At 42.7% G+C, this 24,461-nt stretch overlaps 1 protein-coding gene across 1 annotated transcript; it reads right to left on the reverse strand.

The window, feature by feature from the left end:
* Positions 1-14,504: 14,504 nt before the first annotated feature.
* On the reverse strand, positions 14,505-15,105 carry LOC311230952 (transcription factor HES-5-like; the record flags this gene model as incomplete). Its single annotated transcript, XM_084317407.1, has 2 exons — positions 14,505-14,939; positions 15,043-15,105. The coding sequence occupies 2 exons, from the start codon at positions 15,103-15,105 to the stop codon at positions 14,505-14,507; spliced, it is 498 nt and encodes a 165-aa protein (XP_084173533.1).
* Between the last annotated feature and the right edge of the window lie 9,356 nt (positions 15,106-24,461).

A 24,461-nucleotide genomic window follows, 5' to 3' on the forward strand; every position in this document is an offset into this window, starting at 1 on the left:
AAATGGGATGAGGTACAATTTAGGTACAATTTACAGTAAGGTGTACGAGTTGTAGTGCAAATCCTTTACCAATAAATAGGTAGCACTTTATAATAACACCCTGTTATAATACATTTATAAGGTATTTGTAGATAATGAACTAATCATGAACAAACCATTTATATACATTCATAAATGATTACTAAATCATTTATAACTATATTTGTATACCATTTACAAAGTATTTATAACGCATTAGTGGATAATGAACTAATCATGAACAAACCATTTATATACATTCATAAATGATTATTAAATCATTTATAACTATATTTGTATAACATTTACAGATTAGTTCTACATTATTTATAACTCATTATCAACATTGTTTGTACTTGATTTGTTCATCATTAAATAATGTTGTTTAGATCTACACGTTTGTGTAGATGTGGTGGCCGCTAACTTTACATGTGTTCCTAATGTGTGCTCAGTGATGATGACACGACACAAATAATTATTACTCTTGTGTGTCGTGTCGAACAAATGTAACGTTAGCGGCCACCACATCTACACGAACGTCTACACAACATAAGAGTTGTTTGTAGGTCGGAAATGATGGAATAGATTTACCAACAAAAAAAGGTGTAACCTGCTTATACCTTATTAAAAGTGAAAGTATAGACGCCGCACGGATAACTTGTGCTTCCATTCAAACAGACGGCAACAGTGCAACACACGTGACGTCAAGTCTCGCTCGCGTGAGACTTCCTCTCTAGATACTCTACCTGGCCAGGGTACTCCTGCCCCCCGATGTTACACTATATGTCATGCACATGTATTTTATATGTTAATAAAATTGCATTTATCTTTAGTCCTAATTCTGTCACTGTTTGATGTCACAAAGAAGGGTGTATCCAAAAGCTGCCTACAACATTTGTAACATGTGATGAAAAAGTAAACAAATAATTAACTGTATTAGACACTTGTTAATGATGAATAGGCTTCACTTTAGATTGGCCCCCACGATAGCATCTGCAAATGATTTATAAATGTTTTATGAATGTCTTAACAAATCATTTGTTGAACATGAAAAATAAATGGAGATACACTATAGTCGTTTTTTCATATCCATTTTTCAAAGCATCTACAAATGTGTTACTACACATTAAACAACATTATTCAATGATGAACAAATCAAGTACAAACAATGTTGATAATGAGTTATAAATCATGTAGAACTAATCTGTAAATGTTATACAAATATAGTTATAAATGATTTAATAATCATTTATGAATGTATATAAATGGTTTGTTCATGATTAGTTCATTATCCACTAATGCGTTATAAATACTTTGTAAATGGTATACAAATATAGTTATAAATGATTTAATAATCATTTATGAATGTATATAAATGGTTTGTTCATGATTAGTCCATTATCTACAAATACCTTATAAATGTATTATAACAGGGTGTTATTATAAAGTGCTACCAATAAATATAAAGTGTGTTTAGGTGATCTAAAGTGTGGAGAGTGGGTGCTGCAGTGTGTTGTTTGTTTAAAGTGAGTGTGTGTGTGTGGATGTGTGTGCTGTGTGCATTTGATGGTTGTTGCATAGTGTTTATTGTTCGTTGAGCAGCCTGATGGCCTGGGGATAGAAGCTTCTTCTGAGTCTTTCTGTGCTCGCCTTGAGACTCCGGTATCGCTTGCCTGACCGCAGCAGTTCAAAGAGGCAGTTGTTCGGGTGGCTGGAGTCCTTGATGATTCTCTTAGCCTTACCCCTGCACCGCTTGTTGTAAATGTTCTGGAGGGTGGGAAGCCCCCCTCCAATTGTGCGTTCGGCTGAACGTGTCACTCTTTGTAGTCTGCTTCGGTCTTGTGCAGTGCTATTCCCAAACCAGGAGGTGATGTTGCCAGTCAGGATGCTCTCTATTGTACATGAGTAGAAGTTCTTAAGGATCTTCTGACTGACTTGGAACTTCCTTAGGCGCCTGAGGAAGTAGAGGCGTTGTCGTGCCTTCTTCACAACACTGTCAATGTGTGTGGTCCATGTCAAGTCCTCGGATATGTGGGCTCCGAGGTACTTAAAACTGTTCACTCTCTCAACCGGTGCCCCGTCGATGCTGAGGGGGCTGTAGTCCTTGACCCCCGACCTCCTAAAGTCCACAATCATCTCCTTTGTTTTGCTGACGTTCAGGGAGAGGCTGTTCTCCTGGCACCATCCCGCCAGGACCTTGACCTCTTCCAGGTAGGCCCTCTCGTCGTTTGCAGAGATCAGGCCCACCACTACTGTGTCGTCAGCAAATTTGATGATTGTGTTGTTACTCCGCTGTGCCACACAGTCGTGTGTGTACAGGGAGTAGAGGAGGGGACTCAGAACACAGCCCTGGGGGGCCCCTATGTTGAGGGTGATTTGCAGTTGCCTGCTCTCACCACCTGGGGTCTGCCCGTCAGGAAGTCCAAGACCCACTGGCAGAGGTCATAGTTCAAGCCCAGGTCCCTGATCTTGGCTATGAGTTTGGAGGGGACTATGGTATTGAATGCCGAGCTGTAGTCGATGAATAGCATTCTCACATAGTTCCCCTTCCTCTTGTCCAGGTGTGATGCTGCTGTGTGCAGCACATGGGCTATGGCGTCCTCCGTGGACCTGTTGGGGCGGTATGCAAATTGCAGGGGGTCCAGGTTGATGGGGAGGGAGGAGCAGATGTAGCCCTTTACTAGCTTCTCAAAGCACTTCATGGCTATGGAGGTGAGAGCTACAGGGTGGTAGTCGTTGAGGCAAGCAGGCTTGGATTTTTTAGGTACAGGGATGATAGTGGACTTCTTCAGGCAGGTGGGGATGACAGCCTGTTCTAAGGACAGGTTAAATATGTCAGTGAATACCGGGGCCAGTTGGTCGGCACAGACTTTTAGGACGCGGCCGGGGATGCCGTCCGGTCCTGCTGCCTTCCGCCTCACCTCATGCTCTGTTACCCTGAACACTGAGTCTCCATCAGCAGACCCCCCCCCCCCCCATTGCCGTGGCTTGTAGGCTGGTGTTGTTATTACCAGCCTCAAACCTCGCATAGAAGGTATTGAGATCATTTGCTAAGGAGATGTCACTGTTCAGTTTGAGGGAGGTGCCTTTGTAGTCTGTCATTGTTTTGAGGCCCTGCCACATAGCTCTGGAGTCAGCCTGTTCAAACTGAAGTTCAATTTGATCCCTGTGGCGCCGTTTTGCCTCTATTACTGTCCTCCTTACGTTGTATCGTGCCACCTTGTGGTCATTCATGTTGCCTGCCACCAGGCCGGCGTTGTATGCTGTGGTGCACGCTTTCAGAGCTTCACGGACGAATTTGTCTACCCAGGGCTTAAAGTGGACGCTAACACAGAAGCTATCAAAGCCAACATCGAGGAGCTAAAGGCAGCGGTTGGTAAACAAATCGAACACACTGCAGCAGTGGAAGCCGGCTTGGAGGAACACACGCAGAGACTCGATCGGATTGACGAGGCCATAGGTGGAAACAACAAGAATATAACGGATAAGTTTGAGGAGAACTACGAGGAATTAAAGGCTAAAATATTCGAACTCGAGTATCAAACCCGCAAACTGAATATTCGTATTGTGGGACTGGATGAATCAGTGAGATGCATACAACCCGAAGAGTTTGCGGCAGTATTACTTTAAATTTTGGGAACAGATATCCTTCCTACAAAACCTGAAGTGGATCAGTGTTACAGAATTGGGTCCCGAAACCAAAACAACAACAACGGCAAACCTAGGGTGGTTATGGCTATCCTACGACAGGTTAGAATAAAATAACCGATTATTCGGGAGACGCGCAAGGTGAAAGGCAGTCTGAAATACAAAGGGGTTCCAGTGTACTTCTTCGAGGATTATTGCCGGGATGTTGTGGCTCTACGAGCCCGCTACAAGACAGTGATGTCTCAACTTTTTGAGAATAGGTTCAAGCCCACACTGTTGTATCCTGCAAAGCTTCGCATCACCGATAGACAGGGACAGAGGGTCCAATTCTCCTCGCCTGATGAAGCCATGGACTACATGGATGCACAACTTAGAGGATAGTCTATATACAATCTTTTTCTAGATCTCTTCGTTAAGCTTAAACACCATATAGTATTACTTTAATGGTTCGCTGTATCGGGGCCAGATAGACCTAATAGTTCTGCAAGTCATTGTATAGGGCCTGTGGTTTCCCCGTTGGATTCTTACTGTTGTTGACATATTGGAATATTCTGGATCACTAACAACGTTCTGGGACATACTGGAATATTCTGTAACTTTAAAAAAAAAACGGCATATTGGAATATTCTGGAACTTTAAAATCGCTCTGTGACATATGGAATGTTCTGGATCTCTAACAACAATCTATGACACTGCTTAGATCACCTACGGAGGAACAACAGTCCACAACGGAACATCGCCCACCCCTGGCTTGGGAGACGAACTGCATATACGTATTTAAAAAACTTCTTTTTATTATCTTGCAATAGCTCCATACTTTTCCATTTTATTTCATCTAGGTGTTTGAACTTAGCAAAGATCTTTCAAGAATTAAGTAAATGTTCTCTACTCTTTGTGTTCTTTATTTTAGTTCAATACCTCTATATTATTCTTCAGGTTGTTTTAACTTACACAAAATCATACAAGGTTTAAGTGAATATACTAGGATATTTGAGGCATTTTTTTTTTTTTTTTTTTTTTCATATCTCCTTTTTATTTAACGGGAGAGTGGCCAAGCCACCGTTGACATTCTACTAATGGTAGAATTAAGAGTTTTAGATCCTATGGCAATTTGCATAGGAAAGTTAAGGATGAAGCGCTCGGTTTGGGCAGACTGGTCGTGTACTTTAAAGGGAGGGAGGGAAATAGATTATATGTATTCGTTTTCTATATGTTGGTTATCAAGCTCAAGCTCGGCTCATAACAGGACCTCAATTGGATATATATCTATTATGAATCACTACTTTAGTCGAATTACACACAGGAATACTGCAACATGTTTAGATTATGGCTAGTTTGAATATAATGATTTGGAATACTGGGGGTCTAAACATACAACATAAAGCAAAAGCGTGCTCACATTGATGAAAAGCAAACAGGTTGATGTGGCTATTTTAAGCGAAACGCACCTTGTATTGAATGACAATGTAAAGCTAGCGGATAAAATATATCAAAACATAAGCTACTCATCTTTTGGAACTAGATCCCCGTGGTGTAGCTATAGTCGTAAAACGTAATCTGAATATAAAATTATTGGACGTATGGTCTGATGCAAACGGCCGAATAACCATTGCTAAAATAGACTACAGTAACAGGAAAATCGCTTTGGTAGCGGCTTACGCTCCTAATCTTTACGACGCTAACTTCTACGCTACACTCACTAGAGCAATGCTGGATCTCCCTGAGTATTCATTTATAACTGGAGCGGATTTTAATGCCATCTGGGACCCCTCGATTGATAAATCTAATCCCACCACTTCCAATGAGCAGAAACAGGCCTCTAATGCATTACAGGCATGAGCCAAGGATACAGGCGTAAATGATTTGTGGCGATTACTCAACCCAATGGCCCGAGAGTACTCTTTTCTTTCAGGAAGACACAATACATTTTCCAGAATAGATTATGTTTGTGCATCCCCTAGACTATTTGATAGCTTTGACGTGGAAATGGTACATAGTACACTATCAGACCACAGCTATTTACTCCTAAAGGGCTCATTTAGCAGATTGACATCCCGAGCCCCAAGATGGCGTTTTAACTCAACACTGTTGAAAAACACTGAATTCATTTTACAATTAAAAGTTGAACTAGATAAATTCCTGCAGATTAATGTGGCTTCGGTACAAGACCCCAGAATGTTATGGATATCGGTAAAGAGTTTTATCAAGGGAAACACTACAGTCTTTGCCTCCAACCTGCGCAAGAAACGACATTCCAAATTGGTAGAGCTGGAAACTCTTCACTCGCCATTGTTCTCCATTTTACAACGCAACTACTCGTATCAATTGGATTCTCGAATTAAAGTGTTAAAAAAAGAGATTAATTCTATCTTAAAACAACATTCTGAATTTCAAATACGCAGTACAAGACAACATTATTATTTTCATGGTTCTAAACCGAGTCACCTACTAGCTATGAAGATACGAGCAAATGCACAATTTGCTGACATCCCTGCTATTAATGACCAACAAGGACTTGTTACAGACCCCGAAAAAATCAACGAGACTTTCAGGGCGTTTTACTCCAACCTATGCAAGTCGGAAGTGGATTTAGATCATAATAAACTGGATAGATTTCTTGATCAAATTAAACTACCTAAAATTTCAGAGGAAGACGCTAAACAGTTAGATGCACCTATTACAATAGAGGAACTTAGGGAGGCTATATCTGAATTGCAAAGTGGTAAGGCTCCTGGATGGGATGGTATCCCACCAGAACTGTACCTTTCATGTTGGGATGTAATTGGACCCATATTACTTGATATGATTTTATACTCAGTCAAAGAGGGGTACATCCCCAGGGACGTCAATATGGCACTCATATCTGTCCTCCAGATATAAAAAGATAAAGATCCCACCGAATGCGGTAGTTATAGACCCTTAAGCCTCCTCGGAACCGATCTCAAGCTGTATGCCAAGGTACTAGCCATCAGACTTCAAAAGCATATGACATCTTTAGTTCATCCTGATCAGACAGGCTTCATAAGAGGCCGTCTGATCACGGATAATATTAGACGGATACTGCATGTGATAGATTCCAGCAAGGATGCCGTGCCTCCGATAGCTGTATTATCCTTGGATGCGATGAAGGCCTTGCCCCTGCGTTGCAGGGGCAAGGCTAAGAGAATCATTAAAGACTCCAGTCACCCGAACAACTGCCTCTTTGAACTGCTGCGGTCAGGCAAGCGATACCGGAGTCTCAAGGCGAGCACAGAAAGACTCAGAAGAAGCTTCTATCCCCAGGCCATCAGGCTGCTAAACGAACAATGAACACTACACAACAACAACCATCAAACGCACATAGCACACACATCCACACGCACACACTCACTTTAAACAAACACACTGTAGCACCCACTCCACACACTTTATAGCACACACTCACTTTAAACAAACACACTGTAGCACCCACTCCCCACACTTTATATTTATTGATGAAGGATTGCACTACAACTCGTACACCTTACTGTAAATTGTACCTAAATTGTACCTCATCCCATTTCTGCTTTGCACTATATAGTATTGTACATTAGTACACTGCATAGTATTGTATATTATATGGTAACTCAGTTACGTCTATTCTGCATCGAACATTGTACATATGTCTATACTGAACACTGTGACCTCTTTTTCTACTTCTAAATTACATGCTATACTATGTTATTTGATACTATCTTGTCTAGCACAGTCTCTGGAGCGTAACAGTAAGAAGCATTTTGTATGAAAGTATTCTGTACTTCTGTATGACAACTATTAAAGAAACTTGAAACTTGAAACTTGATAGGTTAGAATGGTCTTATTTATGGGTAGTATTGGGAAGGATGGGGTTAGGAGATGGATTCATTAATATGATCAAAGTACTATACAAAGATCCTTCGGCCATGATTATAACAGGTAAATTCACCTCCCCACACTTCCCTGTGTCGCGTTCGTCCAGACAGGGTTGCCCTCTTAGTCCCGGACTATTTGCCCTTTCCCTGGAGCCTTTGGCACAGTATATAAGACAATCCCAAATTATAGAACTGATCTCAATTAGGGGTACACAGCATCATATTAGTTTATATGCGGATGATGTAATATTGTTCATACAAAACCCTACCACCTCAATACCTCATTTGCTCAAGCTGATAGATGATTTTGGCAATCTATCAGGATTTAAGATAAACTGGCCAAAATCGGCATTCCTTCCACTTAATGTCTTTGCGAAGGCAACCATCCTCCCAGAAAATATACCAATGGTAGAACACTTTAGATGTCTTGGAGTCGAAATATTCCCCACTATATGCCAAACGGTGAAGTTTAATTATACCGGAATCCTAGACAGGATCACAAAGGACTTCAACAGATGGTCAAAACTAAAAAACTCAGTGCAGGCCTGAGCATTAATAGTTAAGATGGATGTTTTACCAAGAATCAACTTCTTCAGTTCGATGCTGCCGTTATCCCCCCCTGTTGGTTACTGGAAAAAATTACAATCCGCCGCATATACATTTCTTTGGAACAACAAACCTCCATGAATAAAATGATCCACTGCACAGAGAAATAAAGCTGACGGAGGTTTAGCATTTCCAGACTTCTACAACTATTTTAAAGCGTTCTCTTTAAGACCACTGATCAACTGGTTTGATTCTCAAGCAGCTGTATCCTGGAGACCATTAGAGGAGAACATAGTGTCACCACATAGACTACAGGATATAGTATACACCAATTTATCAATTAAGTAATGCAACTTGAAATTTGGCCCTCTTATTACACATGTGATCCGAAAAAAATTACTAACCAATACAAATGGCATAGTCATTCTCCCATATTTAATAACAATTTACTACTTATTGCACAACAACCTATCAGATATACCAAATGGGAAAAGAAGGGCATACATACATTAGGGGATATTTTCAATGAACAGGGTTTCTGTTTGATTGATTGATTGAAAAGTTTATTAACAGATTGCAGAATGGGTACAGTACAGTACATCTCAATACATACAATTGTTAAGGGGATGCAGACCAGAGAAAGACTTTCGTCTTGTTTCCACCAGGGTCCCCCATTTTCAATTCATCATAACATATATGACATACATGACATACAGATAGACAGTACTGCTACATCTATACATTTATGACATATCAGATTTGCAAATACAGTACTGTTTGTGATACAAAAGTGTCCAGAAAAGGAGTGTATATACATTTGGCGTAGAAACTGTACATTGGAGGAGGTTGGTGGGGTGGGGTTGGGTGAGGGCTGTACATTGGAGGTGGGGGGGGGGGGGGGGGGGGGGGGGGGGTTGGGTAGGGGACACACACACATTTTACACTGTACATTGGAATATTGACAAAGCCTTACTTGGTCATTTACTGTACAACTAGGTTAGGACATTTGTAGGGGCCAGTTTCGAATTGCAGTCTCACGTAGGTGTTTTTTGAGAGTGTTTTTGAAGGTGGGTAGTGATTCACATTCCTTTACAGCTTTAGGCAGGGCGTTCCACATTGATGTGGCATAATTACGAAACATGTTTAGTCCCTTGTTTGAGCCGAATCTGGGTTTTACATGATTTGTGGAGCTCCCTCTGGTGTTGTGATCGTGGTATTCACTGACCTTTGGGAAGTATTTTGACATGTACATGGGTACCTTGGTCGCGTAGTGTATCTTGTAGACCAGGCCCATTGCAAGTTGCTGTACTCTGTCGTCTACTCTAAGCCATCCTAGGTTGTCAAAGTGGGCAGGGGTGAGGTGGGTTCTAGGAGTCAGGTCAAGTAGTAGTCTGACTAGCTTGTTTTGAGATGTTTGTAATTTGTTTTTTAGTGCCTTTGAGGTGCTTTGGTACCATGAGGTGCAAGCATAGTCGTAGTACCCTTGAATGAGTGCTCCTGCTAGAGTCTTCAGGGTATTCTTGTTTACCAGAGAGGAGATCCGGTACAAGAATCGCGTTCGTTGGTTGACTTTTTTTATTACATTGGATGCCATTTTGTCACAGGAAAGATTAGCCTCTAGGATGGAACCCAGGTAGGTAATTTCATCTTTCCTTGTGATAATATTGTCACCCACTGTAACCGAGAAGCCGTCGGTCTTGCTGAGTTTGTTATTTGAACCGAAGAGAATGGACTCTGTTTTGCCCATGTGTAATGATAGTTTGTTGTCGGCGAGCCATATGCAGATTTTGCCTAGTTCCGAGCTGAGGGCTTTTTCAACCTGTAACTTGTTCTTGTCAGAGACCAGCAGGGCTGAGTCGTCCGCAAACAGGAACAAGTTGCAGTCACAAGCTGACGACATGTCATTTGCATAAATTAGGAATAGTAGCGGTCCTAGTATGCTTCCTTGTGGAACACCACAGCTCACTGTGAGGGGGGGGGATAGGGTACCGTTTACTTCCACCATCTGTTCCCTCCCCTCCAGGTAGGATTGTATCCAGCTCACTGATAAACTATCAAAACCAATTGCTTTTAGCTTGTCAATCAGAATGGTGTGATTGACAGTGTCGAAGGCCTTTTGTAGGTCCAGCATGACCATGCCGCAGTATTTGCCCGCGTCCACCTCTTGTTTGATGTGGTCGTTCAAGTAGAGAAGGCATGTGTCAGTGGAGTGGGATGTTCTGAAGCCAGATTGGAATTCGTAGATTAGATTTTTTTCCGCGAGGTACTTTTCGATCTGTTCGTATACTATTTTTTCCATGACTTTCGAGATGGATGTAAGGATAGAAACAGGGCGGTAGTTACCCGGGTCTAATTTGCTGCCCTTTTTGTGCAGGGGTGTTACTCTCGCAATTTTGAAGTCCTTGGGGACGTGTCCCTGTTTTATGGAGAGGTTTATTATGTGTGTGATGACTGGGGTGATGGCTGCTGCTGAGTCTCTGAGGAATTTGGAGGGGATGTTGTCATGGCCAGTGGCCTTGTTTGGTTGGAGGGCGCTCAGTTTTTTGAGTACCTCATCTGTAGTTACTATTTCCAAAATTGAAACTGTAGCTATCAAGATATACATAACAAATTTTACCTCACCTGTTCCACTTATTATTTCTATCTACAGTTATTAGCTACTTTGAAGGCTCATATAGTTCCATTAAAGATACCACTTGAGCACCACAGATATCACAAATTCTTTTATGAAAGGGAGACATCGAGAGGCTTCGTCTCTGACTTTTATCGTCACTTACTTACATCTTCGTATGAAGTCCTTCCCCTAGACTCAGTTTGGAGGAAGGATATACCAGACTTGGAAGTAGATTTTGATTGGGCTGAAGTATGGGCAAACGTTCGGCTATCGTCACGCAACCCGGATCATCAACAGATTAATCTTAATTTTATTCATAGGACTTACCTGACTCCGATACGACTGAACCGAATGGGACTTAAACAAGACTCTCGATGCTCCTTATGTCTAAAGGGTGATATCGGTACATGTATGCATATGTATTGGGAATGCACCCCTGTTAAGATATTCTGGGAAGAAGTAACCACGCAATTATCAGATTTTCTTTTTCTGACCATACCTGTACTTCCTTCGGTATTGTTGCTGAATAATGTCTCTCAGTTATCACACTCTGTACATGTAAAGAGGCTAATCTTGTCCGGTCTTACGGCTGCCAAAAAGCTAATAGCATCACGTTGGATTCAACCGGAGAAAATGTGCCTGAAGGTATGGATTCTTACATATCTTGATGTGATTTATTTAGAGATATCTACCGCACGAATCCTAGGTGTTAATGAAGCCAGCATAGCAATTTGGTCAGTTGTGGTGGAGAAAATAAAGCATAGCATATGAATTTGTAATCCTTGGTTTTAAACAAAATAATGGTTGGACTGTCCAAGGGGGGTTCTGAGGGGGGGAGAGCGAGCAAGAGCGTATGTATTGTATTGTAATTATTATGTATCTTGTAATCTACATTTATATTGATTCAAATACTGGACTGTCAGTCATGTGATTTATTGTGGATTTGTACTGTTTGTGTGTCTAGTTTTATGTCATGTCAAAAATTGAAAAAAAAAGAAAAGAAAAAAAGTAAAATATAAAAACAGCATTTGATTAAATAGAGTTTGACCAGGAACATTTTATAATCATGAAATATTTGCAAATGTATATGTTTTTATGAGTTATTCTTTAGATTGAAGTTGAATGAACAGCACTGGGGACATGACATAATACCATAATTCTCCATAATACCTCTTTAATCAAAGCTTTTACAATTTTTACAACTTAGAAGCCCATAATTATCATTGTTCATGATAAATAACAATTGACCATACATGAAAAACCAAATGGAATTAGTATTGTTCCAAATCTAGACACAATACAAAAAAAATTGTACTGGGGACACAAAAGGCACAGCATACATTTTTCTACCCTGCTACTTCCTACTGTAGTCATACAGATAATTAAATAAAACTATGCACAATTGTAAATAGTTGGTAAATTGGTTACATTTAAATGTTCAAAACTGGTACTAGTATATTTTTTATTGTTTATCCCCATTCCTGCTGATTCATATATAGTGGCAAAAATCTGAAGAATAATTTCAAATAGATTTCCACATAGAGACCCACACCCTCTTCTTTTAAAATATTTTTAAAAATCTTTTTCCCCATCCTTTTTCCTCCGTTTTTCTCCCATCCCAATGTTAGTCGTTATGCCAATTCCCAATCCCCTTCCTGGTCACTGCGCACCTACCCCCTACGGTCGGTCTGGGAGAGTGGAGGCTATCACATGCTTCCTCCGACACATGTATAGCCAATCAACCGCTTCTTTTCACCTGGCAGCGCGGACTCTCACTGAGAGGGTGTAACGTGTGGAAGGATCACACTACCCCCCTTAGATCCTTTCCTCGCTGAGCAGGCGCCCCGACCGAACTGTAGGAGTCACTGTTTACAACGACCAGGACCCACCCACCAGCTTTCCCACCCCTAACACTGCCAATTGTGTTAGTATGAACGATCAGCCAAGCTGGCAGCAATGCCGAGAGCTGGGCTCGAACCCAGCATCTCCTGCACTAGTGGCGAGCGCCTTGCCCACTGCGCCACTTAGCCGCCCAACGACCCCCACCTCTTCTAACCTTGCAGGCCAGAGGTCTAAATCTATTGTCCCTCAGGGCTCTGTGAGTGGGTTTCCCCTGGTTTCCCACACTCTGTCCATTCACTGCTTTCATTGGAGGAACAATAGACGCGTGTCTTATTACACATCACATTAGCTATGAAGTGTGACCTCATCGTCTAGTAAGGAGACAGCTGTCCTAAACTTTTTGTTGACTCAACGTTAACTTTAAACTAAGTACCAGGTAGTAAGGACAACTTTCTGCTTAAATACTGGTAAAGAAGAGACAAGAGTCAATAACTTAAAGGGGCACACAACCATTATGGGAAATGTGCTTTACCGTCTTCTCCAGAGTCAGACAAGAAGATATACCAATGTCCTCTCTGGGCGTTCAGTAAAAAGCTATCCGGCTGCAAGCTAGCCTAGCTTAGCACAAATTAAAGGAAGTGGATATGAACCACTAATGTAGCTTTTGACCGAAAACACCTCTCCTGGAATTTTAATATAGGCTATAATGGTCTGTTTCCGCTTCCATTCATTTGTGCTAAGCTAAGCTAGCTTGCATCCGGATAGCTTTATACTGAGCACACAGAGGAATTGGTATGTTTCTTCTTGTCTGACTCTGACACGACTTTTGCCGTGTTCCTAATACAACTGAAACTAATTCAGAGTCACAAAGAACTTGTCTCACTTATCAATAACCCAAGATGACCCCTTGTACTTGGTATCTCGTACACAATGGTAGTTAACATGCCTAATGGAGAACTAGATGAAAACCAAAATATGTCTTGATAAAAGTCAAAGTATATGGAGAATCATGTACCATAATAATATTTTTTTATTTTTTATTTGTCACTTCATCATAATAGACTTGTATCTGTGAAAGGAGATGCAAAGGACAGAATGATTACTTTTTATTCTTTTATTATTCAGAAACTCAATGAGCCACATCATAAATGCTTCTACTGAAGATAAACAGAGGTGATGATACATCATAACTAAAGCTTGGACAGCTCTCCAAGGACACATTGTACTCAATTAGAGTAGAGGTTATACACTGAACAACTGTCTTTACAAAAGACACATTCAATAAAATCAGCAAGATTTATATTGTGAATAAACATTATTCTGTCTTATATCATACTTTGTTAAAAAAATAACATAATATTTTGCACTTTGTAACAAAGGCAGAGGATTAAAAAAATATATCTTAAATTAGATCAGATTACAGCTAATCACAGAGTGATGATAACAGGTTTGTACCCAGTTGGGTATAGGAATAAACATAGACATTGTCATAATAATGGCAGTCACAATAAAACTGTGATATTAATAAGTATTCCATTTCATTAAAATGATATATCATAATGTTGCTCTTAAAACAAAGCAAGTTCTACATAATCATAGATTAAAATATTTAGATGAAGCCCATTATGGGAGTGTTGACGCTACGCAAAAGTGAATATTAAAATATTCAAATTGATCACTAACTTTCAGATTATAATTGCCATGATAGTGTAATTCACAATCAATAAAAATCTGATTGATTCATGCAAAATGCTGACAAAGAAAGATGCTGTGGTCAAGTTTGATCTATTCCTCAAGAAATGTATCTATACACATCAAAAAGTCTGAAAACAAATCAAATTAGTAGATCTGTAGGCCTACGTGCAGAAGAACAAGTATTTCAGTTTGGAATGGTAAGAGTTCTTAGACAACAAACTTGACCAACATGGTCATTTCAGGTTGTCAGTTGAGCTCCAGTCTGCAGGTGTCTACCAGGGCCTCCAGAGGGCGCTGTTGACTGGCCTCTTCTCTTTGGTGATGCTGGGCTGGACTGAGGAGCTCAGCAAAAGCAGATCACTGTCCCTCATATTCTTATCAGAGGATGATGGCAGGTTCTGGACGTGGTTCAACAGTCTTCTGTGGGACTGTGTCTTCATCTCATCCTTGGACAGGAAGTGCACCGTCTCTTGGACACACCTGGAGTAACCTTGATTGACAGCTGTTGAGCAGGAGGAGGAGCTCACTGTCTGGTACTGCTGCTGCTGTCGTCTCAGCAAGCAAACTGTCATCTCCAGGATGTCAGCTTTCTCCAGCTTGGAGTCAGGCTGTTGGTTGAGGAACTCTGGACCCAGGAGAGACTTGAGCTGCTCAATGCTGCTGGTGATTCTCTCTCTGCGCAACTTCTCCACAAGTGGTTTTCTCAACTGCAGAAAGAAGAGAAGTCATTAATAAACTTAGTCTGGGAGAGAACATGAGCATGAACATTAAAGATCAATCACTGTGTTTAAAATATGAACTTCAATTTACCTTGTTGGTCAAAGTCAGGTGCTCCTTAGAATAGTTCCCTGCTGCAGTGATTGTAGGAGCCATGGCTGGTCTCTGTGCAGTAGAGATCTCTGTGTCGAGAGAATCTGGTCTCTACTGGCTTCTTCTCTCCTACTTATAGTCCCCAATCTACATATGAATGTGTGGGTCTTGGTTTGGTTGGAGTTTCTCACACTCTGTAGCCAATGGGAGAGCTTGGTAAGACAATGAGGAATGCAACATGCTCACTGCTCTTATTGCTGGGGACAATGGTTAGGTCTCAGGGGACCAGGTGGAGGGCTGGGGGTGATGGAGAGAGACTCACAGAGCTCTGTGTGAATCTTGAAAAGTGGTGACCCTGTAAAGAGACCAAATCTGCCGCCTGATGTTGGGATCAATGACACAGACAGAGCACACGCTCATCAATCCATCACACATGTGGGGGAGAGAGAGAGAGAGAGAGAGAGAGAGAGAGAGAGAGAGAGAGAGAGAGAGAGAGAGAGAGAGAGAGAGAGAGAGAGAGAGAGAGAGAGAGAGAGAGAGAGAGAGAGAGAGAGAAAGAGAGAGAGAGAGAGAGAGAGAGAGAGAGAGAGAGAGAGAGAGAGAGAGAGAGAGAGAGAGAGAGAGAGAGAGATTGTTATTCACAGCTGTATTAAGTTCATGCTTTGCTTGGATTTGTAATCAGTTCTAGCATGTTTAAAAAAAAAATATATATATATATATATAAAAAATATATATATATATGTGCTATAGGTAAGTCAAGTCAAGAGTTTTATTTGTCACAGCATACAAGCATACAGTGAAATGAGGGTGGTCATGCCCGCAGCGATTGTGCAATAATACAAGTAATAAGAATAACATAAGAGTAATCATACATTTAAAAAATAAGATACATTCACAGAACTTTTACAAAGGTGCAGAAAAATGGTATTGCTTCCCTTCCCCCAAAACATATAATTTAAGGCATTTTGGCAGGTCCAATATTTGATTTGATTTGATTTGATTTGAAACCTTTATTTATTCAGGGAAGACATTTGAGAGCAAGCCCTGATTACATAATTTGGACATAGAACACACATTGCGTATAGTATACATACATACATACATACATACATACATACATACATACATACATACATACATACATACATACATACATACATACATACATACATACATACATACATACATACATACATACATACATACATACATACATACATACATACATACATACATACATACATACATATATACATACATACATATATACATCATGTTAAATAATGAATTGCAGGGAGAAAGAAAATCTAAATGAAAGATAATAATAATAATTTACATTAAGTTAACGGCTAAGAGACACATGGACAGTCCATACATAGCATCTCTTCAATAAGAACACTAAATGATTTTAAGGACACAAGTTTGTACAAATTTAAGAGTGTCCTGCAGTTTATTCCACCTTTGCGGGGCATATAAACTAAAAGCACTTTCTCCTGCCTTGGTGTTGATTGATTGATTGATTGATTGAAAATTGTATTAACAGATTGCAGAATGGGTACAATACAGTACAGCTCAATACACACAATTGTTAAGGGGATGCAGACCAGAGAAAGACTTTCGTCTTGTTTTACATCAGGGTGCCCCATTTTCAATTCATCATAACATTATATGACATACATGACATACAGATAGACAGTACTGTTACATCTAGACATTTATGACATACCATATCTACAAATATACAGTACTGTTTTATGAGTACAAAAAGAGTTTAAAAAGAGGTTGGGTAGGTGGGGGTGGGGGGGGGTAAACTGTACATTGGAGGTGGTTGGTTGGGTTGGGGGTTCGGTAGGCGGGGTGGGGGGGGGGGGGTAAACTGTACATTACATGTCTTCAATAAGAACACTAAATGATTTTAAGGACACAAGTTTGTCCAATTTAAGGGTGTCCTGCAGTTTATTCCACCTTTGCGGGGCATATAAACTAAAAGCACTTTCTCCTGCCTTGGTGTTCACTCAAGGAGCATCAAGGCGAACGAGAGCTTGTGATCGAGTATGTTGTTCCATGACCCTATAAGTCAGCAGTGAGCACAGGTACTGGGGGAGTTTACCAGACAAAGCTTTATAAACAAATACAAGACAGTGTTGTTCTCTTCTTGTAGCAAGGGAAAGCCACCCCCACCTTCCCATATAAAATACAGTGGTGGGTCAGAAACCCCCAAAAAAATACAAAATATGAATGTTGTTGTTTACATGTATCCCCTCCCGACTTCCTATTTCCCCATGTGGAATGCACCTGATTGGATAAATGGCTTGCTGGTGCTCTATAGCACTTTTAAGTTACATTCATCATCACTTTAGTTTAATTTCTAAATGGGATAATGAAATGATTTAACTTTCCAATACAGTGGTGGTCATACATGTTATTCTTGCCTTGTGGCTGCTTGGTATGAATAGAGAGCTAATCGAAGTTTCCCACGTGTTGTGTACTGTGGTCAAACACTACAAAAGACTCAGAATTGACTTTTATTAATGGCCATTGGCTTTGTGTAGCTTCCTAAAGACTGACGTCACCAACCATCTGGAGGGAAAGAAGACCATTGGCCGGATCGAAGGGTACATAATATGATTCAAGAAACATTCAAACTAAATAAAACGTCACAATACCTGGTTACTTTTTATGAAGTTGGTGTAATATCTGAGTTCATGTTCACATTATAGGAATCCTTCTGTTGAACTCCAAATCTCAACACTCCTGGAATTCCTCCACAAATCTATCAGCATTAAACAGCAGGGTGGGGGTTAGAGACTGCTTCCTCCTGAAGTGTGCCGATTCCCCTTTGAGAATAGCCAGGTGCCGGTGGGGTTGATGATGCTAATGACGCTGAGCTGTGACTCTGCTCTCCAGAGCTTTCCCACACTCTGCCCATTGACAGAGCTTCCACTAAACAAAGGCGTGTGCCTGGTTAATTGCTAACTCATCCGTTCACAATCAGTTCCATTAACCCCGGCATAGAAGGGAGCGACAACAAGCAGAGACGGGGAGGAACCGAGACGTGGACCTCCTTAGTTATTTCCTTCACCAGCTCTGGGAAAGTAAGCAGACATGGGATCCATGGGCTGAGACGTAAATTTGCTTATACCAGTAAAAGCAGAAGAGGCTCATTTGATTGAGCAACAGATTTTCCATGTTTAGGGTCTTAGAAACATACTGACATTTTAAATTTAGAATGTCATTAAGTGCATCTCTTTTAAAAGGGATTCTTGTTGTATTTTGGCTGCATACTGATGACGTATTTTTCACCTTTTTTGACTATTTACAAACAATAATGGTAAGCTAGGCTAACAATATGACTAGTCTTGAAATAATATTTTATTTACAATATTGAAATTGAAATTCCAGATATTTAAGCATTGATTGCTATTACAAGTCATTTTAGCTAATGATGTGAATGATGTGTGTTGAGTTTTCAGTGAGGACATCGCCTCCTATTAATTTTCCCAACTGTCTTCTTCCTACTGTATATTCCAACCTCTTTGCTACAAGCCATAATGTTGTGCACATACCCAGAAGGCCTTGTGGTCCGACGAAGACTGAGCCAAAGAGATTGAAATATGAACTGTGGGAGGCAGCAATAGGCTATGCCACAATGCGTCTAGTCTGCCGGAAATCTATTAGAAGAAGAAGAAAAGCTGCTTGAGGTGATGTATAGAAGTAGAACGTTTGCACTCATTGCAATGGTTGCAAGGAGGTAAAGTTTTGACCTGACCATCTGGGAAGTTGTCCTTTAAAATTATTTGGAATAGGACCTGCTCTTTAAAAATATACTTGGCAGACTTGCCAGTAGTCGCCAGTAGGTCCTCAAATATAGGCCAAACCATCATGGCTCAGGCACAAGCTCATACATTGAAGCCTGAGTAGATGGATTCTTGTGTGATTTTGTGATCCAGCTGCCATGCAAGGTTAGTAAAGAATATTGTTAGATGAATGACATGTTTGGATTACACAATGGAGTTTCAGCTGATGTAATTTTGAACGAGAACAATGACTGAAATGCATGGGTCTTCAAAGTAGCTAAAGAAATTAGTGCTGACCTGGCTGCCTTCTGCTCAATGAAAGTACAGCACAATTATTAGCTTAAGTTCAAATACAAATAAATGTCTACAGTCGAATATTGTCAAAATGTATGTTTTAGGTGAAAATGTGAACTTAATAAACAATGTGATAGCTGACTCAACTTAAATGACGTTCCTGGGTAATTCTTTTATAGGGTGCCATTTGGACTTCATAAGTTGGTATACATTTTTTTTACCTATATATTTTAATATTTACCTATATTTTAATGTTCTATTATATAAAGGACATCTCTAATTTGCTGAAAAACATATTGGTTGAGCTCAGGCACCCAAATTGTATAATATCTAGATATATTTACAACATGTGTCACAGGGATATGTCCACTGTTACGATTGGGGGTGCTGTGAGGGTGAGAACGCAATTTGCAGACAGGGAAGAGAGGAGGCAGAGACGGCAGGATACGTGGAAATATATACAGACTTTACTGGGACGACGAAACAATACAAAACACTGAAGGACACTGGAAAACAAAGATGAACGAAAACGGAATACATAAACTACTTACAAGGACACATTGATTGATTGATTGATTGAAAACTTTATTAACAGATTGCAGAATGGGTACAGTACAGTACAGCTCAATACATACAATTGTTAAGGGGATGCAGACCAGAGAAAGACTTTCATCTTGTTTACATCAGGGTCCCCCATTTTCAATTCATCGTAACATATATGACATACATGACATACAGATAGACAGTACTGCTACATCTATACATTTATGACATACCAGATTTGCAAATACAGTACTGTTTGTGATACAAAAGAGTCCAGAAGAAAGAGTATATACATTTGACGTAGAAACTGTACATTGGATTGGGTAGGTGGGTGGGGGGGGGGGGGGACTGTACATTGGAGGTGGTTGGGTGGGTGGGTGGGTGGGGGGGGGGGGGGGGTTGGGTAGGAGTGGGGGGGGAGGTTGGGTAGGAGGGGTGGGTGGGGGACACTGTACAACTGTACAAACAAAACTGTACATTGGAATATTGACAAGACCATACTTGGTAATTTACTGTACATTGGAGGGGGTTGTGTTAGGACATTTACAGGGGCCAGTTTCGAATTGCAGTCTCCCGTAGGTGTTTTTTGAGAGTGTTTTTGAAAGTGGGTAGTGATTCACATTCCTTTACAGCTTTGGGTAGGGCGTTCCACATTGATGTGGCATAATTGCGAAACGTGTTTTGTCCCTTGTTTGAGCCGAATCTGGGTTTTACATGATTTGTGGAGCTCCCTCTGGTGTTGTGATCGTGGTATTCACTGACCTTTGGGAAGTATTTTGACATGTACATGGGTACCTTGGTCGTGTAGTGTATCTTGTAGACCAGGCCCATTGCAAGTTGCTGTACTCTGTCGTCTACTCTAAGCCATCCTAGGTTGTCAAAGCGGGCAGGGGTGAGGTGGGTTCTAGGAGTAAGGTCAAGCAGTAGTCTGACCAGTTTGTTTTGAGATGTTTGTAATCTTGTTTTTAGCGCCTTTGAGGTGCTTTGGTACCATGAGGTGCAAGCATAGTCGTAGTACCCTTGAATGAGTGCTCCTGCCAGAGTCTTCAGGGTATTCTTGTTTACCAGTGAGGAGATCCGGTACAAGAATCGAGTTCGTTGGTTGACTTTTTTTATTACATTGGATGCCATTTTGTCGGAACGGAGAGGCACGACGGGCAAGGAACAAGGAGGAGTGAGGGTAGCAAGGAGGGTACAGGAGACAATGACGCCACGAGGAGGTGATGACAAATCCACACACATGCAAAATCAAAACACACTATGAATAACCTAACCTAGACACAGAAGACATAATCACACATAACAACCAGACAGGGAGACGACATCACACACAGACAGGGATGGCCCAAGATAACAAATTATTAGAAATTAATTCTATTACTTTGAACCAAAACAAGATGGCCGCCTGCACCATCAGGCTAGTCTCGCCACTAGAGGGAGGTAGGGAGCCAATGTCAGGATGTAGGGGACCAATGTCAGGAGGGAGGAAATGTCCACTGTCATTCTCATACCCGGCCCAGCAAGGGCCGGGCCTGGGGACGTTACAGTACCTCCCCCTCAATGGGGGGCTTCCAGACCCCCGAGAATAACGTCCGGACACAGGCGAAGGAGGTAGCCGGGCCCCCGGAAGGAACCCAGGGAGAGGACCCGGAGACCTGGGGCCGGGAGCCCGAGCAAAAAACCCAGGAGGGGCATAGCAGCCCGGAGGGCTGAAAACGGGTGCACAGGCCGGAGAGGGGGGGGTGGGGATGGGAACCGAGGCCTGGAGAGGGGAGGCAGGGAAAGAAACAGGGAGCCGGAGAGGGGAGCTGGAGCTGGGAGCAGAGGCCCGACGAGGGGGGGTGGGGATGGGCACAGAGACCTGGAGAGGGGGACTGGACCTGGGAACAGAGGCCCGACGAAGGGGGGTGGGGATGGGTGCCGAGACCCGGAGAGGGGAGCTGGACCCCGGGGCAGGATCCCGGACGAGAGACCCTCCAGCCGCCGGACCAGGGACCGGATAAGGAGAGCCGGAACGGAGGTGCGGCGGCGACGACCCCCGGAGCAGGATCCAGCGCAGACCATGGCGAAGACCACGGCGAAGACCACGGCGAAGACCACGGCGAGGACCAGGGCGCCGATCACGGCGTAGGGCTGGACCAGACGGGAAGCCAGGACCAGTCGAGGAGCCAGGATCTGACGAGAAGCCAGGACCAGTCGAGGAGCCGAGATCCGAGATCCGGTGCAGCAGCCGGACCAGTTGTAGAGGCTGGGCAGGACATGGAGACCGGATCGGTCTCGGCGGCGAGGCGTGGCGTAGGATCCGGCGATGAGGGACCTGGAACGGTGACAGCCGAAGCCACGCCGACCGGAACCAGGCTGGCAGCGACAGCCGGATCAGCTGTGGAAGCCTTGCTAGCGATACTAGCCCCGCTCGCCCTCCGAGCCTTGCCAGGCCTTGGATGCTCGCAAACTGCGGGAACTAGGCTAACCGTGGGGCCTGAAACAGCTGTAGGGACTAGGCTACCGGGCGGGACTGTACTAGCTGTGGACGTCAGGATTGCCTCAGGAACTAGGCTGACCGTGAACCTGGAGCCTAGGCTAGCAGTGGGGACTGTGCTAGCTGGGGAAGCCTGGCTAACTGCGGAGGCTAAGCTAGAAGACGGGGTTGTGCTAGGTGTGGACGTCTGGTCAGCTATAGGAGCGAAGCTAACGGGCGGAACTGTGTTAGCTGGGAACGTCTGGTTAGCTATAGGAGCGAAGCTAATGGGCGGAGCTGTGCTAGCTGTGGACGTCTGGTTAGCTATAGGAGCGGAGCTAACGGGCGGAGCTGTGCTAGCTGTGGACGTCTGGTTAGCTATAGGAGTGGAGCTAACGGGCGGAGCTGTGTTAGCTGGGGACGTCTGGTTAGCTATAGGAGCGAAGCTAACGGGCGGAGCTGTGTTAGCTGGGGACGTCTGGTTAGCTATAGGAGCGAAGCTAACGGGCGGAGCTGTGCTAGCTGTGGACGTCTGGTTAGCTATAGGAGCGGAGCTAACGGACGGGGCTGTGCCAGCTATGGACAACTGATCAGCGATGGACATCTGAGCAGCCTCAACGGCGGTGAGGGGCTCTAGGCTGACCGTGTACCTGATACTAGCTGGCAGGTTAGCTGCAGTAGCCATCGACCTACACCCCTCCATGAAGGCAGTGACACGGTCGGCCATCTCCCGCATCGCTGGCTCCTGTGTCGGACTCTCCGTGGCGACCTTGTCGATCATCCGGAGCAGGAACTCCCACTTGGCAGGTGAGTAATGCTGCATGTCACCGTCCACCATGCTCCGGATGATCGTCATGTTATCGGCCACCCTTTCTGCTGCGTTCTTTAATGGTGGCGTCATTCTGTTATGATTGGGGGTGCTGTGAGGGTGAGAACGCAATTTGCAAACAGGGAAGAGAGGAGGCAGAGACGGCAGGATACGTGGAAATATATACAGACTTTCAGGTACGTGCACACACATAGAGGCCAAGGGGTGCTTGAGCACCTGCCTTTTTGAGCCTCATCAAAAAAGTGCCTTTTTTGGAAAAAAAAGAAAAAAAATATATTATTATTTTTTTTTTTTCACCTTTACGCATATAGACTGCCCTTCCAACTGAAAAATGTCAGGATAGAATCAAAATATTAGGTAAAGAGAGAGAGATGCCCCATATTCCATTGCAGTTTGCACGGCCTCCTCACCGTGCCTCTCCGCGGACCTATATATTTTATGCATAGCGTGGGTGGTGATGATGATAGAAACCGCTGTGGTGCATACAGTTGAATGCTGGTACGAAGAAGTCAAGTCCGATGGGATTTGGGAATCTCAAATACAAATTGGGATTGGAATAAAAAATGCATTTATATTAAACAATACAGAATATACAGTACTTCTTGGGGTCTGTAGGGTAAGCACTTATTCCCTCCCCCCTGAACATTTATGGAGATGTATGGGCCTTTTAAGTCAGTGATAAAAGTGTCTTTCAAGGATAAGTGAGCTCCTGCACTGATTATTATAGTTCAATATTCAATATTTGATCACCAAAACCCCCCAAAAAGCATAAAAAGGGGGCCCCCGCCCGAAAAGGGCCCTTAAAATCGAGCTTGCGCGCGCTCAGTTAATATATACACACAAGTGTAGTGCCCTTTTCAGCCTTTGAGCACCTGCCCCTCTCAAGTCCTGTGCACGTCCCTGCAGACTTTACTGGGACGACGAAACAATACAAAACACTGAAGGACACGGGAAAACAAAGATGAACGAAAACGGAATACATAAACTACTTACAAGACACAAGGAACGGAGAGGCACGACGGGCAAGGAACAAGGAGGAGTGAGGGTAGCAAGGAGGGTACAGGAGACAATGACGCCACGAGGAGGTGATGACAAATCCACACTTAAATACACTGACTAATTGTAACAAGCAACACCTGGTAGAAGCCAGGCAAACCTAGAATGCAAAATCAAAACACACTATGAATAACCTAACCTAGACACAGAAGACATAATCACACATAACAACCAGACAGGGAGACGACATCACACACAGACAGGGATGGCCCAAGATAACAAATAATTAGAAATTAATTCTATTACTTTGAACCAAAATAAGATGGCCGCCTGCACCATCAGGCTAGTCTGGCCACTAGAGGGAGGTAGGGAGCCAATGTCAGGAGGTAGGGGACCAATGTCAGGAGGGAGGAAATGTCCACTGTCATTCTCATATGGGCCGGGCCTGGGGACGTTACAGTCCACCCTGTTAAGGACATAGACATAACTGTTTAATTGTGTT

The sequence above is a fragment of the Notolepis coatsorum genome (assembly GCF_963971535.1).
Source record: "Notolepis coatsorum genome assembly, chromosome: 6".
Taxonomy (NCBI): Eukaryota; Metazoa; Chordata; class Actinopteri; order Aulopiformes; family Paralepididae; genus Notolepis; species Notolepis coatsorum.